This window comes from Macaca mulatta, chromosome 13, assembly GCF_049350105.2.
Source record: "Macaca mulatta isolate MMU2019108-1 chromosome 13, T2T-MMU8v2.0, whole genome shotgun sequence".
NCBI classification, from domain to species: domain Eukaryota; kingdom Metazoa; phylum Chordata; class Mammalia; order Primates; family Cercopithecidae; genus Macaca; species Macaca mulatta.
In genome coordinates, this window is record NC_133418.1 from 61,707,915 (window position 1) to 61,725,982 (window position 18,068).

At 50.1% G+C, this 18,068-nt stretch overlaps 2 protein-coding genes across 31 annotated transcripts in view; both read right to left on the minus strand.

Annotated features, from left to right (window-relative positions):
- Nucleotides 1–358: 358 nt before the first annotated feature.
- Nucleotides 359–7,401, minus strand: OTX1 (orthodenticle homeobox 1). Its single transcript, XM_001084150.5, has 5 exons — nucleotides 7,334–7,401; nucleotides 6,911–6,979; nucleotides 5,129–5,334; nucleotides 3,982–4,133; nucleotides 359–2,683 (listed from the first exon to the last, which is right to left on the minus strand). Exons 3-5 carry the CDS (start codon nucleotides 5,223–5,225, stop codon nucleotides 1,868–1,870), a joined length of 1,065 nt encoding a protein of 354 aa, XP_001084150.1. The 5' UTR covers nucleotides 5,226–5,334; nucleotides 6,911–6,979; nucleotides 7,334–7,401; the 3' UTR covers nucleotides 359–1,867.
- Nucleotides 7,402–11,756: 4,355 nt separating this feature from the next.
- Nucleotides 11,757–18,068, minus strand: part of EHBP1 (EH domain binding protein 1) — a 418,858-nt gene continuing 412,546 nt past the window's right edge. For 29 of the 30 annotated variants that reach the window (XM_077958265.1, XM_077958254.1, XM_077958260.1 and 26 more), the window contains 2 exons: nucleotides 13,061–13,175; nucleotides 11,757–12,831 (listed from right to left, as the gene is read on the minus strand). In XM_077958265.1, the coding sequence (XP_077814391.1) occupies nucleotides 12,741–12,831; nucleotides 13,061–13,175 (206 nt within the window). In that variant the 3' untranslated portion in view covers nucleotides 11,757–12,740. 30 annotated transcript variants of the gene reach the window in all.

Genomic DNA, 18,068 nt, shown 5'->3' on the forward strand with positions numbered 1-18,068 from the left:
GGTGCAGGCAATTAGGGTGAAGAAATCAGTGCCAGGCTCCTGCCTCTGAAGAGAAAGGAATTGCTTCGGGAATTGAGTCCTGACACCTGTCTCTGTCCTGGATGGCGAGGGGGGATGCGGGGTCAAAACGCCTAGGGGAAGAGGCCAGGCTGACGCGGAGGGGCGTGGTGGGGGTGGGGGAGACACTCCCTAAGCGAAAGTTTCTGGGGGCTCCTCTTGCCAGGTCCTCCCGCCTCATCCTTTGGCCTCCAGCTTCACGCAGGTCATTAACACGCGGGTTATTAACACGGAGTTTCCCTCGCTTTTAGCCCCCGGAGACCAAGACCTGAGGCTGGAATCAGAAGAGCAACACTGACGAGCCGTTCATTAATTTGCATTTATTTTCGGGAATTAATGTAGATAAAGAGGAGGAGGGGGACTGCCTTACATTTCAACAAGTAATTTGTGATCTTCACATCAGACAAATCAAATTTACAAATTACTTTCCCACCTACTGGACGAAGCGGCCAAAGCCAAAATTGATACACAGGCGCGCGGGCTCTCCGCAGATTTCGGAGAATGAAGGTGCACTAAAAACTCACTAGACAAAACAAGGGTGTTGAAAGAGAGAAGCCGACAGAGGAGTTGGAACTGGTTTTGGGGCCTGGGTTTGTCTGTTTTTCCCTAATGCTGTACTTTTACGGATTTTGTTTTGTTTTGTTTTTTGTTCCCTGGTTTTGGTTTTCTTGTTTTAGGTTTGTAAACTGGAATTGCGCCCCTGTGCTTAGACCGGATGAGGGGTTCAGCCCTGCGCCCCTGCCCAGCCCCCACCTCTGTACCCTAACTTGTCTGTTTCCTCCACACTTCTGATACCCCGTGCCCAGCTTCCTAAAACCAAGCGGTTCTCTTCAATAAATACACAGAGGGAGAAGATGTGAAGAGGGCAGGGCAGCTTTGCAACAACTGAAAAAGAAAAAGCGCCATTGATTGAGGAAGAGCTGAAGGGGAATGGACAGAGGGAAAATATTTTTTGCTTTTGTTTTTTATATATGTGTATATATATGTATATATATATGTGCTGTATATCTCTTAAAGTTCTGTTTCCTGGGTGCTAAGACAAGATATGTTCAGTTCAACCAACCAACAGCAACTAAAAAGTTTAAGTGGTCCCTGGAACGGACCTGACTATGTACAGCATTCCCGCCGAGGCGGAAGCTTGAACCAGTCCAGCGCAGGGCGGGGCGGGATGCGGCTCTGTGCGCGGAAGGCTGGGGGCGCGCTCCTCCGGCGGGCCTAGCCCTGGCGCGCCCCAGCGCGCTCAGCTGGGGCGGAAGAAACGCCGAGAGGCTCTGGCCCGCAGGCGTGGAGCAAAATCGAGGGCAGCTGAAGGGGCGGCAGTCTGCGCGGGAGGAACTCTTAGTGGTTTTGATTTGGAGTAGTGTGTGGGTGCTCCAATGGGCAGAAACACGCCAGTTAGTGACTCCAGTGTCCAGAAAGAATAAATTAGTGTTGGGCTCAAACAGCGGATCAGAGCGAAGAGCCTCCGAAGGCTGCAAGTGCTTAATAGCTGTCCAGAAAGGTTGGAAGGGGAGACTTAGGAGTTTAGTAGGGGCTGAAGGGGGGAGAGAATACATCTCTCCTGTATAGAATGTGTAGGCCAAGCCGAAGCACCGGTCCCCCCATCCAAGGGGTAGGGCGGGTTTGCACATCCCCCGAAGCAAGTGGCACAAAAATGGGGGCGGCAGTGCAGGCAATGGATATCTTTTGGGGGGTGAAAATTCAGTTTTGGAGAAGTCGAGGCAAAGGCGGGCGGTGCAGCAGCAGCAACAGGATGGGGACCACGGAGGGCGCAGGTAGTTGCGTTTCTTCTCCTCTCTCATTCCTGGGCTCACAAGACCTGGAACCGCCATGAGGCTTGGTCCTTATAGTCCAGACAGTCGGGAGAGTTGAAGTTGAGTTTCCAGGCAGAGGAAGCAGCAGCGGCGCCAGGCTCCTTGTAATCCAAGCAGTCGGCAGAGTTGAAGGCAAGCCCGGAGCCACCGTAGCCTTGGTGGTGGTGGTGGTGATGGTGGTGATGGTGGCCTGAGGATTGGCTCAACGGGTGGTGCGCATGTGGGTGATGGTGATGGTGGCCCGCCATGGAGGAGGGTGCCATGGGGCTGAGCTGGTGCGGGTGGTGATGTGAGTGCATGGGTGCTAGGTATGAGCCGCAGTCCACGCCGCCAAAGTAGGAAGAGGAGGGCGTAGGGTAGCCTTGGCCGTAGCTGCCGCCCTGGCCGTAAGACATGGGGTAAGAGGCTGCTGCGGTGGCGGCGCCTGCAGCTACCGAGCGCTGCATACACGAGGCGTTGCTAGGCGCGGCCAGTGGCTCCGGCACTGACACGGACGCGGGCGCTGAGCCTGGCGAGATGGAGGCCGGGCTCCAGATAGATGAAGCAGCCGGTGTACTCAGTGACGACGCGGCGGCCACCGGGTTCCCACCTAGTCCCGCAGCCGCGGCAGCCGCTGGGTTGGCGGAAGAGCTGGACGCTGAGCTAGAGGACGAGGCAGAGCTGGACACAGCTGGCGGCGTGAATTGGCCACTGCTTTCGGAGCCCGAGCTCTCCCGTACTGGAGAGGACTTCTTCTTGGCTGGGCGGCTCTTGGTTCCGCTCCCGCTCTGCTGCTGCTGGCGGCATTTGGCGCGGCGGTTCTTGAACCAGACCTGCCGTGGGCCGGATGGGGGGAGAGTGGGTCAAGGGAAACTAGGGGAGCTTGTTGCTCCCCCGCCCCTTGAACCCAACTCCCCGCCCAGAATATCGGAACCCTTTCCCACCGAGGCCTCCGCCCCTTCCTGTCTCTGGCCTGGCCAGACCCTGCCCCCTACCTCGGTTCCCAGCTCCTCCACCCTCCCCCATCCTTCTGCTCAAAGTCCCTCCTCAGCTGGCTCCAGAGCAGGGATGCGCACCTCCCCACCTCTACCGCAACTCTGCCCTAGGGCGGAATATTTCAGTCTGTCGAGCCAGAAGTTCTGCCATCTCTAAATTGCTGCTGTTGGCTGCTTCCCTGTGTGTTTGGAGGCCCCCTGTGTGTTTGGAGGCCCAGTTTTCTACTAACAGAGCTCAGGCAACAGCGGAGAGGTACAGGGCCGAAGAGTGTGGAGCAGTCACCAAGTCCAGGGCCAGAGCCGTTTCACTGAGCAGCTCCCGGAGGCCAGAACTGGGCAGGGCGAGTATTTGGGTGGGGGTAGGAGCAAGGCCAGAGGCTAACTTGAGGGACTCGGGAAGGAAGCCTGGGTGAGATTTCGTTGGACTTTTGGCTCCAGGTGGGGAACCACATGGAATGGTTACTCTTCTGGGAAAGCCCCAGCACATGGCACTGCATTCCTGGTCCCCTTTCTCAAGCCTTCCAGTAAAGGAGGCGAAACAAATGGCTCTTGAGGAGAGTTCTGAGTTAGAATCCGAACATTATCATCGGAACCCTTTCATCTCAAAAACAGAAATAAGAAAGCCGGCAGCAGGATTTTGCACTTGGCATCCTCTGTAAGCAGAGGAAGCGTCTAATGAGACACAGGCAGAGCACCAGGCTCCGGCCAATCTCCGCTCTTCCATTTCTAGGATTCCCGGGGTGGAAGACAAGGGCAGAGGCAGAATTCAGGCCTCTGAGGGAAACTGCCAAGTCCTGAGGCAGGCAAAGAAGCAGGGGCAAGTGTCAGGCCTGCAGGGCGCTTTACATTCGGGAGCCTCCCTAGTCCTCCCGCAATTCTGAAAAGTACTTTCGATACCGATACGAAAGGCGCTCTAGGGCTAAGGGCGGAATTCAGGGCTCTAAGCCATTTCCTTTAACTTTTGCCCCCTTTCCTGGCTGGGGTCCAGCGCTAGGGGGAGTCCGAGAGGGGCTGCCCAGTCTGTAAGCCCATCCCCAGAGGACGGTCTCTTCAAGAACTCCTCAAGAGCCTTCCCAGACCTTCCCCGAGCAGTCTCAGCTCCCCTACACAGACCCTGGAGCCCGGGGAGTGCGCACCTGGACTCTGGACTCCGGCAGGTTGATCTTGAGCGCCACCTCCTCCCGCATGAAGATGTCAGGGTAGCGAGTCTTGGCGAAGAGTGCCTCGAGCACGTCCAGCTGTGAACGCGTGAAGGTGGTGCGCTCCCGCCGCTGCTTCCGTGGAGTGGCTGCGGGGACACGCGGGGGCGCCGCGGGTCATTGGTGGCCACGCGGACCAGCGATAGAGCACTCAGGCAGGCCCCTGGCAGGCCCAGAGCTCGGCCTTCGCAAGAGAAAGCCGAACTGGGAATAAAAGACACTCCCTCGGGCGGCCGAGCCTGAGAGGCCACAGGTGGGAGAAAGTGCAGATGTGCGACTAGAAGCCAGTGTCTCCAAGATTCAAGGGCTGCCCCTCTCTATGCCTCTCAGAGGTTAAAAAAAAGTAAGAGAAGTCTACAATCTCCCTTCTTCCACATTCCCCCTCCCCTGCGCGCGCACACACACACACACACACACACACACACACAATCTCTCTCTCTCTCTCTCTCTCTCTCTCTCTCTCTCTCTGGCTAGGGGACAGGGAGTGGGGAAGAGGTAGGCAGAAACACGACCTGAAAAACACTTTCGGAGAAAATAAATGGGGTAAAGGAGCCGGAGCTAAAGAACCCCGGGTTTGGCTCAGGTCGTCCTCTACAGCAGTGCAAAAATGGATGCAGGACATCAATTTAGAGGACAATTTAATTAGGAAGGAAGAATACTCCTTCAGTCCAGCCTGCCGCTTCGCATAAGGAAAGTTTGGCTCTTTCTGTCAGGGCCTAACGAGTGTCCAGATTACTCATTCCATGTTGGGGGAAAAGGAAAAACACTAGCCGCCCCTGGGTAGCGAATCCGCAGGTAAATGAGCTCTGCGCTGGTGGTGGGACCACAACAGGAGAAAGGTTGCCGGTGACCCGGCCAGGAAGGCGCACATTGCGCGTTTTCTCAGCCCTGGCCACCTCACATGCCCACGACTCTGCCCCGTGCGCCAGCAGTGGGCCCTGTATTGTAAACAGGCAGTGGGCCCTGTATTGCAATAGCTGACTCCCTGGGCCTGCTCGGCAACAAAGCTTGCACTCAAACCCAACAGTCTGGGGGGCCCCAACATTGGAGAGGCTGAAGCAGGGTCGGGAGGGCTGGTGCTCACCCGGATAGCCCACGGATGGGTGCAGGAGGTCCATGGCGGGCCCAGCCAGGCCCAGCCCGTTCATGCCGTATGGGGGTTGTTTGAGGTAAGACATCATGCTAACAGCTGGGTGGAGGCGCCCCGACGGATCCAGGGGACCTGGGGCCAGAAGCGGTGCAGGGCTCCCACCGCAGTCCTTCAGGGTCTGATGCGTCTGGGGGCCTGGCCTATGAAGACACGAGACACACGGAAACCATCAATCGGAGCCACTTGGCTGCCAAGTCTTGCCCCAGGATAGACAGGGAAGGCAGGTTACAGAACTGCGCAGGGTGGTCAACTGGAATCCACAAGGCCTTAGCCCAGAAACCACAGTTGCTTTGAAAAGTAAAGTTTTCTGGGTCGTCTGGCTCCAGCGTTGGAATGAGCCAAAGACACTGGTAGGGAGTCCATAGGAGTAAGGAGAAGTCAAAGCCAGGCCAGGCTGGGGAGGTCAGAGCAAGAACCGCGGAGTGTGCAAGCTCCCAAGTCCAGGCAAAATTCTGAATCCGGCAGAAGCCAGCTTCATGTTGCACAAGCAAACGTTCACTTGGTGCCGGGACGGCAGGCCTCCCGGAGCATGAGGGGTTGTTTCATTTTGTTTCACGTGTTTTTGAAAAGGTAGAGACTACAAAGGGCCAAGGTGAGGCAATGTGGAGGGCTAACCGCACCTCAACCTCTTGTCCACTTAGGACACTTGGTTCCTTCAAAGGTCTCCAGGGCTGCGCCCCTGCCCCAGAGCCCGCAATCACCATTCCAGCTGACCTCTCTGTGCCCAGCCACTGAAAGATCGCTGACGCGAAATCCCACCACACCTCAACCGCAGTAACCGGCCCAGGCCTCGCAGAGGGCCAGGGGACGCCGAAGAGGCCACTGTAGAGGGGGGCGACCCCAAGACGCGGCCTGAGGTCGGGAGCGTCTCAGCTGCGGCCAGCGTCCTTCGTTGCCAGCGCGCACCCGGCCTTCTCTGTCCAGTCTGTGCTGCGGACCACAGGGTCCCAGCAGGGGGTGAAGGGTGACTGACCTAGCACCTCAAAGGGTCTCGGGGATTTGCAAAGCCGGAGGGCAGCAAGTCCCGTGCTGTCATCCTTGTAGCTGAACCCGCGGCCCCAGGACACTGTCGAGAACAGAGAAGTAGGCCTCAGCGGCATAGCCCACGCAGACCCGAGCTGGGAGGTGGAAGCCTCGCCCCCGCCGCTGCCAGGAACCCGGGGCGGCACTCTCAGGGGTCAGGGAGGGGCGCTGGAAACTGGGCCTGGGGCTCTGGGGGGCCATTGCTACACCCCGCTTAGCGGGATCGCTGTGAAGCAGGCCAGGGACTCGGGCTAGGACGTTCAGGGAGAGAAGTTAGAGCTAAAGAAGCTCCCCCCTGCCCCGTTCCCACCCCGGTCTTCTGGGATCCAAGACCTGGGCTGAGGGAGTCCAGCTTGTAGGAAGGGGACGAGAAGAGAAGCAGCCAGGGCTCTAGGGCCGAAGGAAAATGGGACTCAAAGCTGCGACGGCTTTGCGAAGCTGCAGCGTGAGTTTTCAAAGACTTTCTCCAAACTTAGCACTTCAGCTTGGTTACTTCGGAGGAGGCGGGGGAGGGAGCGGCGGGCCGCGACAGCGCCCCGGGGTCCTCGGCTCACCAAGAGGGGAGCTAGGCCGCTCCCCCAGCCCCGCCCACCTGCTGGTGACCGGGGAAGTGGGGATCCATTTGAGGAGGGGGAGGTAAGGGTAACCAACGCGCTCCCGGAGTCCGGGATGGTCCCGCGGCTTTCTCCTTACCTGCCCTCAGCTGCCGGGGACGTTCACCATCTACCTGGATCTCTCACAGAGACCCGCCGGGCAGCCAACCTGCAAAACAGAGCGGCACAGGAATTACCCCGGCGGCTGGTCTAGGACCCCGGGTTTCTTTCTTTTCCCAACTTCCTTCCTCCCACCTCTATCTTTTTTTTTCAGTGGCTTTGTGCGTGTCCCTCTGGGTTTCACTTTATTGCACAGACACTTTGTTTGCTAAGCCCCACACGTTCTCAGGCAGGACATTGCCTCGCCCGGAATCGCGCCGAGGGGCCGCAAGGGGGGGAATTCGAGGGCAGAGTTGGGAGGTGGCTCGGCGTTACCGCGGCACTGCCGGTGCAACGTGGAGGCAGTGGGGACTGGGAAGTCCTGCAGAGTCACTTTGCAAACTAAATAAATCAAGCGATTTACCTTGTCGGAGTGGCTTGTCTTGCTCGGTTGTTTAGGTGATTGGAAATGTAGCCTGATGAAGATTGATCACCTTTCTACTGCCCTCCCCGGGTATGTGAACGCGAGGCGAGTGCGTAACGGGGCTAGGCCGCCAATCGGGGGCCCCGCGCGGGCTGAGTGACAGGGAGCCGGGCAATGGCAGCGCGAGCCGGGGGTTACCTCCGCGCGCCCCCGCCCTCCCCCGCCCCCCACACCCCGCCCTCCCCTCCCGCCCGCCCCGCCCCGGTCGCGCGCTAACTCCGGGACTCGGCTGGCAAAAGCGGCTCAGAGCTAGGCGAGGAAGGCGAGCGGAGAGCCCGAGTCCTGGCCGCGGAGGGGGCCGCGGGTCTCCAGGCCTTCCCTGGGCGCCCCCGCCCTTCTCTCGCGCTCTCGGCGCTCCGGAGGGAGTGGCAGAGACGAGGAGAGGTGCTGGAGAACCGGTTCCTTCGCTCTCCTGCGCGCCACCGGGCTCAGCCGCCCGGGTGTGGGCGCCAGGACCCGGGGGCGGCGGGCTGGAGGAGCCCGGGCCTCGGCCCCTCTCCTGGCGCCGCGGGCCCCAGCGTTTTCTTCCTCTGCACCGCCACCTGAGACCGACGCCGCGGGCGGCTCGTGCCGGCGCAGGCTACTTTGCAGAGCGCGGGAGCAGCTCCGGGCGTGCAGATCTCTCCTCGGCGCCTCGGGACTCTCGCGCCTGGGAAGAGCACCCACTGGGAGGGCACAGCCACTTACCTGCTCATCGGCATCTCCCGGGGTTCCCGGTCCCCACCAAGGGTGTTTGCAAGCCTTAAGCGCTTCTTCTGAAACGTTGGAGCCCAGCGTCCTCTTGCCCTCACATGTACACCCTACTTCTTAATTCAAACATTTTGATAGGAAAGTTTCTTTTTCATTCTTTCTCTCTCTTTCCTAGTCTGCCTCTAACAGGGACTTTTTGATGGAAAATGTGGCCACAGACCCCTGCCCTCAACTTTTTTCCACATGCTGCGTAAGGAGCCTCCTTGAGGCGATTTCCCCGGATTGTTCGTACGGGCGAAGCCCATTTCCCAGTGGAACAAACTTCCCAAACACGTCTGCCTGGGTGGACTTTTAAAAGTGCAAAAAAGAGTTTTCGTTCCAACTCTGAGCTAGGAGAATCTTTTAAATGGCACCTCCTTCTGAAAATTAGGCACTTTATTCCCTTTCGAGGAATTTCTACCCCTTGTTTCTAATCTCCCCCACTCCCCCACCCCGACAGGCGGGGTAAAAAGTTTGCACAGGAGTAAGTGTGAGGGCGAGTCAAGGAGCCTCCAGGCGCATCGCAGTGGGGAGCACCCGTGCTGCCCAGGCTGCGGGGTCGGGCGCGGAGAGCAGACAGGGCGCTGGGTGAGGAGGAGGAGAAGGAAGGGGGAGCCCGCTGAGTGAAAAGGGGCCGCGGCCGCCGCTCATCAAAGTGCTTCCCCCTCCCCCAAGCGACACTTTCCTTTGGAGTCCGAATAAAATACGGTAACAGAATATGATGGAGGGCACACTGTTTCCTTAACTGCTTCTCAAAGGACCCGGGAGATCTTCTTAGGACCTTTAATAAGGCTTTGGTCGGTTCTTTTGTTGATCTCTCAAAATCAACTCCTTCTAATTGAAGTTGGAGCTGAAAGCGAGCTAATGTTCAAAGAAAGTGGCCGCCAGACCAACGAAATTACATTTTTTTTTTTTTTTGGACGATGAGGGAACATCTAATCAAAGGGGCAGGGGAGGAGGGGTGGGAGTTGGGGCGTACGAAGGAGAAAAGGAGGTTTTACAAGATCCTTCTCTGGTTCACAAAAGTCAGCGACACGGGCGCTTCTCTCCAGAACAAAGACACCGCGGCCCATTCACAAAAGGGAGAGAAAGCTGAATAAAGAACGAGAGAAATGGGAAAAAATTAGAGAGAGAAGGAGGGAGAGAGTGAGTGAGAAAGAAGCTTTAAGAGGAAAAGAAACAGCGCAGAGCGCAGCGCTAACCCAGGCGGGCACACACCTTAGGCTCGCGCAGGCCCCTACCAGGAGTAGCCCACGAGGCCCGCGGTCAGCCACCCGCGGCTCGGAGCCACTGTGATCGTGCTGAGGTTTAAAGAAAGCAACGAAATATACCCTCGCCTTAGGTTCCGAGGAAAGGCGCAGGCTAGAGCGCACTAGTTTTGGGGAAAAGAACATGCGGACGTCCCGGGGTGCGCATCGTCGGCGTCTGCGTCCATAGCCCGGCGCTGCCCCAGTCCGGGCCAGTCCGCTGTGTGCGGGGGTTGGCCCTCCAGTGCGGGGGCGGGTGCCCTTCCCCATTCCTCCACCTTACGCATTCCTCCCTCCACCAGGCCCTGTTTCGCCTGCAGCCTCAGCACCTGACCTGGTCCCGCGCGGCGAGGTGGGACGGCAGTGCGCGCTGGAATGTGCCCGCGCGGTCCCCGGGGCACGCCTCGCGGGAGTCCGGCGCTCTCGGTTCCAGATGCTGCCACCATTCTCGGGGAAGTTGGGAGGTATCAAGTAGCACGGATTTTTTTTTTTTTTTTTCCTAATGAGAGTATTTATCTAATCCCAAATTGCAGGCGAATTTTCTTAACGCTCAGCCCATAAAACCCCAGGATTAAGAAAAGAAAGAGAGAGGAGAGGGGGAGAGGGAGGAGAGTGGAGAGGGAGAGAGACTGGGATGAAAGTTTCTTGAAAGCGGCGCAGAGGATTGAGGTGGCCGTCGCTAGGCAAATGTCCAGGTGGGAGACGCTGGGCCAGAAGCCATGACCGTTCCAGCATCGGCCGCGGTGCGGGAAGGGGAAGTGGGGACACCACTGGAGGAGGTGAAGCCGTCCAGCTTAAGGCCCCCGGGCCGGGAAGGAGCGAGGGAGTTGGGTCTGGAAACGCGGATCCAGCATCCAGGTGACCTCCAGGCCGGGCCGGGCTCTGGAGGACACTTGGGACAGGGGGAGGGCTTTGGATCTGAGGCCGAGGGATCTGGCCAGGGGCGGAAGTTCTGCATCGGCCCGCAGACTGTGCCCAAGCAAGCCTGCCGCCAACGCCCCTGCTCCTCTGCGACCCTCGGACCGATAGCCTCTTTTCCCGCAGCGCGGGCTTTCCAGGTCCTCTGGCGTGCTGGGCTCGTGCCCGCTCTCGGGAGCCAGCGTCTGGGCACCACGCAGCGATGTCCGGATGCAGCGCCCTTGCCGCGGGCCCGACCCCGCCAGGCGCCGGAGTCCACGCTCCACCGCCGCTGAGGGGCGTTCGGGCGCCACGGAGCAGCCCAAATGGAAACCCCGGGAGGCTTGGGGCTAAAGCTGGAGAGGCAGGTAGAGGGGCCGCCCGGCGGTCCCAGACCATCCTAGCAAATCTGGGGCCAGGGAAGGGTTGTCAGTTGGCCTATTGGGAGCGGCTTTGGGGGCAAAGGAGCTGCTTTTCGGCGAGGCCCCTCGGGAGAGAAGGTTCCTCGAATCAAGCGTAAACTGGGTGGGTGCTGCTGGCCGCCCAGGCCCCAGGCTGCTTGGGGCGGGCGATTTCTGTCTGCTGAGTTTTCCCGGGGTTAGAACGGGATTCTGAGAGCGTTCCCCAGAGAGCAGCAGCTCTCTCTGCTCTCCTGCTCGAATACAGAGGGCAAATACCGACTTCCTTTACTTAAAATAACTTTTCAATAACTTAAAAGAAATCCTTATCATGAAGCAATTCTACCGTAGCAAGTTTTTATCATTTTGAAAGACTGGCAATTGGAGGTGGCTGCATATTTGGAACGAAATTTTTTTGTGTGTACACACATATGATCTACGGTAAAGTATAAATGCTAGTGGACTGTTTTCTCTAAGTTTCTGGACTTGTTGAACAAGCTTTCTTTGTTTGGACACCCCTGTGGGGGAGTGAAGGAAAGTACCACAGAATCGTTTTTGTGTGTGTGTGTGTGTGGTTTTTTTTTTCCCCTGTAGCCTAGAACTTCTTGTTAAAACTTCTCTTTCACTCATTTCATACACACATACCTGCACACATTCTCCCCGCCCCCCAACAATAACCCTCTTCCTTTCACTTCAGTACCTACAGACTTGCCGGTTATCAGAAGACACGACTCTCCCTAATACGACATCAAAACTCTAACAATTCAAAGTGATGACGTGGAAAATTCAAGATATTAATATTTTTTCATTGGTGTGGAATCACAAATATCCTCAAATCTTTAGCAGACATGACACTTTACAAAAGACATGATAGTTTATACTGCTTAAGAATATGACTAATTACTTTTCAATTCGCATTCGTGTGTCAGCAGGGCCCCCTCTGGGATGGTGTAAACTTATTCAGCTTCAAATGCAGCCCAGTATCCTGCCCTAAGTTCCAGAGGACCATTTTCCACATGAAAAGTCTTATGGATAGACAAACTTCCATTCAAACCAATGTCAAGTTTTCATTGCAAGAAAGTAGCAGCCATGTTTAAGGTAAGAAAGTTTCTGCTTTTATTGAAAATTTATATATGACTCAGTATTGTAATAAATAAACATAACCATTTTCACAAAAATGACAGTGCTATGCTAAAGAAGAAAATATTAAATGGGGGATTTACTTGTAGTGGCAAGACAGACTTTTTATCAATACAGAATAAATATTAACAGCATTTGTGAGCCAATGTTGAGACCCAACAAAATGTAGGAATCAAGCATGATGTAAGAAATAATTATCCAGAGAAAAAGATGGTGTATTCTCGGATGATAAGACTGTCTTTGTAAACTGGTGCATATCAATTAGTTCCATCCTCACAGCTCACCTTCAAACCACAGGGCTTGTTTCTGGCTACGTTAAAGGACCATCCTCTGAGGAAAGCAGAGGAGAGGAACTCCATTATCCTTACAGTGAAGCACAACCACTGCAGAAAAACTCCACTGGTAAATAGAACACAGTTTAATAAGTAGATTGGATATGATCTAACTATGAAATTTAGGTAACAGAGTAAGTGTTACAAATGGCAGGACTCGAAAAAAATCATGACATTTTTCTTATCCCCTTGTACCCCCCTCCCACTGTCATTATGCTATTACCAACAACAAGAATAATGTTTCAAATTTTCCTCCCATCAAAAAATGAGATAAAATAATGAGGGAAGTGTTTTTGTTCTTTTTTGAACAGTTTCTTGAACACCTCCAATACCAATCACTCACAAGGTGTCTGTGCAAATCTATTTCACAGGATTTCAAGGAAATTGTTAACTCACAAAAAATCCTTAAACAAAGCTATTCTGGAGTTCTGTATATTATTTGGAAAGGAGGGAGGGAAAGGGTGGTGGTGGTAAAGTAGAGGTAAAGTAGTACAATCCAGCCAAACAAAATGTTAAAAGTTTTAAATCAACAATGAGTCTGACTTTTTCTGGTCTGGGAACCAAGACTCTAAAATGTTGGGAGAGATTCTTTCTGATCTGATGGCTACTGAAGAACACATTTCTCCTCTTTCTTGGCCATCTTGCCTTTGTTTTGCTCCAGAGTTCGCTCCAAATGCTCATCTTCTTCTTCGGCCCTGGATGTCAGACAAACAGGACAAACAGGAAACAAAATTATTTTTCTTCGTGGAGGGCAGAGCAGCACTCCCCCGTCGCCCAGTATTTGGATCCCCAGCGGGAATGGGGAGCACCAGGCCAGCGGGAGGCTGCCCCGGCCCTTCCGCGACCTCTGGATTGAACTTTCCGCACACTTCTCAGCCCCTCGGCAGGTGGCCCAGCCTCGACCCGACCCCATTGCCCACTCACTGCTTCTCCTGCGCATCCAGGTCCCTGACGAGCGCATCGCGCTTGTTCACCAGGGCCACCAGCTCATCTAGCAGAAGCTGCTCGCGTCGCTTCTGGGCCTCGGTCTTCTGCCAGTCTGCAGAAGACGGGAGGCTAGTTACCCACGGGCAGGGCCTCCTAACACCCGGTCCCCCGCCCTCCCCTTCCCGCCGTTTCCAGTTTCCTTATATTTCTCAGCAAACCACATTATAGAGCCACTAGCTAGTGTTTTCTGGGGAGTTTGGCTGTTGTGGTGAAGGCTTCCTCGCTAAAACTCTACTTCCTAAATATGTCCTGTGAATGGAGATGGCTGCGGCAGGGTTGGAACCTGCCTAGAACCAGGTGTGAACCGGTGGCTAGCCTGAGGTGCGCACCTGAATCCAGCCAAAGTGGGGGAGGGGAGCTAGAGGCCCAGAAGAGGCTGGCCCAGGGGTTGGCAGTGGGGGAAGTGGGTAAATGAGGAGGCGGGAAACAGTGATGGGCGATAAAATCATTCTGAAAAGGCTAGAGAATCTGCCTGAGAACCTATCCTCCTCCCCCACCCCCACTCTCACCCCAAACAGCCCATTCTTCACTAATTTCCTCTTCGCTCTATTTTAGCAGTTGGATGTATCTCACACTGGGCGCCATATGCTTCACAATAACTTTAAAAGTAGTGAATCGGCTAATTAGCATTTTTCTTTGAAGTAAAAAATAAATTTGCTCTGCAATATTACACTGCAGCTCTCGATCGCATCACAGCCAGTTTTCTTTTGGAGACGTTTGCTGGGTGGTTTCAAATCAAAGCACTTTTGCAAAGGAAAAATTACATATTTCTTTTTGAAACCCTATGTTAAAGGTTGGAAAACCCGATGGGCAGTGCTCTTTCCATGGATGGGGGGCGTTTTTTTTTAAAGGTTTTAGACCCCAGTAATATATTTCCTAATCTTTGCTGGTCTGATGATTTCCTTAAGATGAGCAGCAGTTTCATTTAATAAAAACAGGACCAAATCGAACATTTAAAACACTTTTGAAACCAAAGCCAACTGCTCTCTGGCCAGACTGTAAGGGCTTGTAGCTGTCAATCAACCCCCAGTCTACCCCGCCTCCCTCATTAGGAAGGTAAACAATGAAAAGAAGTAGTAGATGATGAGGCAGATAGCAGAACAAATGAGGACCTAGAGGGAAACAGGACACCAGCTTTAAAAAAAAAAAAAAAAAAAAAAAAAAAAAAGAACCATGGCCATTGACTCCTGTAGCCCCCTCCCCCAGCAAATGCACTTTCCAAAAAACAGAGAGAAGTGCAATCCTTTCGGGTTTCTCTCTTCTCTCTCCATTGCCCTGGGCAATCATGTTAAAACTCACATGGCTGGTGCTTATTCAGATAAACCTAACAATGCACACCGCTGGTTACCATGTGAATCTTCACAAACCACACAAGAATGTGCTGGTTCAAATCCCCCCCACCCCCTCCAAAGCAAAATTTATTCAAGACAGCAAACTGCTCAGCAGCTTTATGAAAGCAAATGGTGCTAGAGGGAATTCTATCTTGTATTTACAAATTAAAAATTAGATGCATCATCATGCAATAAAGGTTAGAAAAGCAGCAAAAAGCTAGAATGTTTTATTCAATTTATCACTATTTCTTTCATTATAAGCTCTAACACATACATACATATTTATATGAAACATGCTATATGTTAATTATCCACATTTGATATAAAACATCACACAAAAACATTAAATAACTGATCACTATTACATTTTTATTTTAAAAATGAAATATTCTATAGCATAGAGATGAATACAGAAACTATTTGGAAAGGGTTTCTTTGAATATAATAATTTAAAAAATAATAAACAGCAAAACTGAAGAGCAGCCATATATATCACAATTTTTTTTCTTTGGATTTAAATGCAACTGAGGACAGGAATGCTGGAAAATTTTTTAATCTGGTTCTTGTTCTTAAATCAGTCTTATTCAGCAGGTAAATTAATAGGCTCTCCAGGTTGGAAAGATCTTAAATGTCATCTAGTCTAATTTCAGGTAACTATAATTCTAGAAATATTATTTCAGAAAAAACCTAAATGTGTAACAGATTTGAAACTAAATTTTATATTAAGATTACTAGTTTAATGAATATTAATTTTTTCACTTCCAACCTCAAGAAATCATTCTGATTATAAGCTTTGATTTATTCCAAAACATTTTGCGAAGAGCTTTACAATTGACGAAATTTTCAAAAACAGAATTAAATTGAAAATTATATTAAAAAAATTAAACCAAGAAAACATAAATTTTAACAACACATATAATTTTCTTAATTATTCCTTTTATGAACTTGACCAGTTGCTTTTAAGGCTTTAATTAGTAATTAAAAATACCAAGATTTCATTAATATTGAAAAAACTAGGACTTTAACAAAATGGATAAAAGAGGGCGTTAAAGAAAATTTTAACCTTTTAAGTATTGAGTAATTTAAAATATCTTAACTTTTCCCTAGCTCAGTAATGACATTTTCTATAACTGTAATGAAATCACTTAAAAATTAAGAATATTTAGGTAATTTTCATTATTTCAGAGTCAAATTTAAATGACATTAGAATTTAAAATATCCCAGCATAATTTATAGGATTTAAAAATATTAAATCTGTCATTACAGTGCTACATTAATATCTGTCTACAAAATATTAGTCAACTGTATAGGAAATAGCAATGTGCAGTGAATAGATTTTACATTAGCAAAACTATACTTTTACTTCATGTTTTTCTCATAATGGGAATAAATTATATAATATATGTACACAAACTCATGCATATGTTTACATACACATACATATATATTTGAATGCTAATTTGAGAAATTAAGTAAACTATTTTTATCTTTTTTTAAAAATGTAATATTACATTTAAAATTGATCAAAATTCACATTCTCATGTTCAAGCCTAAATTTTTTTAAAATCCTGTTTTAAATAGCTTCAGCTAGAAATGTTATGTTTTAAAAACTTGCATGTAAGTTTACGTGTTACCTGTTATGCATTTTAAGAACTGATTACTCACCTATAACACCAGTGACAGCTAGCTAACTGCACTGATTTTGGCTTGGACAAACTACAATGTGGGTTCTGATTAATTTAAAGATTCCAGTGTACTTTTGCTACAAAAGCCATATCCTCTCGTAACAAATAGGATTAAGTTTTGATGCTGCATTTGAGTCAAAGTGTTGAAATAAAGAGATTCTGTTTATGTCCATCTGCACTGAGCTGTTTTGTTACTTTAAAAAACTCTTTTTTATATATAGGGCCAATTATTCACTCCCTGATTCAGTTTATTTGCTGAAGTTGATAATTACCTTGAAAAAAGGCAAGAGAAATACCTATAAACACTTTAATAGAAAGGACCTAAAGTTCTTGTAGTAAACCTTCAACCTTGCCACTATAAATAAGCCTGGCACTTTGATGAAAATTAACACTAGTTTTGTAAAGAGCACATTGGGGGATTGCAGTCAAGTCTTATCTTTAGTTCCAGTCAACTAGCAATCCTGAAAGAGTTTGCATCATCATCAGAACAGGCCATTTGATAGGATTCTACCGCTGTACCTAATCAATCTATGGAAGACTGTGGCTGTGCTGTGTAACAAAGCTAAAATAGATTTACAAATGGGGTTTTAGGGGATAAGCTCCTCCACAGGATTACATATTGATTTTAAATATAAAAAGCTTATCATATAAACCATAACTACAAAAATAGTGAACCTATGCATAAATCCCTTTAGAAGAGCACCCACTTCAAACTCTAAGCCAAGAATAAATCAAGATGTACAAAATCCTAGAGAAGATCCATTTCTTGTGCAGAAAATGAACATACCACTTTCTAAAAGCCCACCCCAATGTGTGCAGAAATGAATTTATCTTTCTTGAGGGGGCATTAAATAATCTGGAATAAAAAAACTATAGGAAAAGTATCTAAAAGATGTTTGTTAGCTTGAGGGATCCTACAACTTAGCTCAGTCGAGTGAAACTCCTGCTATGAAAAACACCTCAGGAAAAAAAGGGTAAAAAAAACAGGCCAAAGTAATTATGGATTCTCAGAAGAATGGATGTATTGAATATTATTTTTTTTTTGCTCTCAAACCAAGCTGTTAATATTTCTTTCAATGTGCTATGGTTATCAGTATTCTGTTCTCCTGGTGAATGGTTTCAGCAGCAGATTTATTTGAAAAGATTTTAGTTTATTTATTATAAAACTATCTTATGGCTACTAAGTAGGAGGGATGGGAAAAGAGAAATGAACTTTAAAACAAAAGAAAGCAAAACAAAACCAACTAATGTTGCTTATTCATGTGTTTTTTTCTGTGGTGTGTTAACACTCGAAAAGGCTATTGATCTGAATGTGTGTCCATTCTAAGGGTTGGCTCAGAGGACACTGTCTTCACAGAGCTGATCTTCACAGTGATCACCACCTCTCTGGCACAGTCTAGCCCATGTACTGCCCAGGCTAGTGGGACAGGCCTCTTTCTTAAGACAGTATCTTTATTTGTAATCAACAGGCTGCTCCTTTTCTCAAGTCTCCTTTTTCCCTCAACCAGCAATGGAAACTGGCCGAGGGATTTAAGGCACAGTCATATATGGGCCAATGTATTTAAAAAACAAAAGAGAAAGATAATGCAAAACACTAACAACTGTAGTAAAACTTTTAAAAAGAAAAATATTTTTCCCCTTTTCTTTAAATATATGACTTTCTACTGCTTTTCTGTATGTGCAAGCAGGTCAGGCAGATAAAATATTAGATTATTTAACATTGTAAATCTGGTATATAGGGATAGGACTGCTGATGAAATTGAATTTTTTAATGTGTCATGGCCCTGCTTTTAAGACAGGTATTTGGTTATAATATTGGTTTTGGGGTTAGAACCAATATCTATCTTAAAGTCAACTGTATTGTATCAAGCTGTATTTTGGGGACAGGTTATCTTTTTATACGTGAAAGGGTAGATAAAAATGTAAAGA

Coding starts and splice junctions, on each gene's coding strand:
- OTX1 (XM_001084150.5), bottom strand. CDS start 5,225: ATGATGTCTTACCTCAAACAACCCCCATACGGCATGAACGGGCTGGGC. Junction 4,134..5,128: donor CCCATCCGTGGGCTATCCGG/GTGAGCACCAGC, acceptor GTGTCCCCGCAG/CCACTCCACGGAAGCAGCGG. Junction 2,684..3,981: donor TGCCGGAGTCCAGAGTCCAG/GTGCGCACTCCC, acceptor GGCCCACGGCAG/GTCTGGTTCAAGAACCGCCG.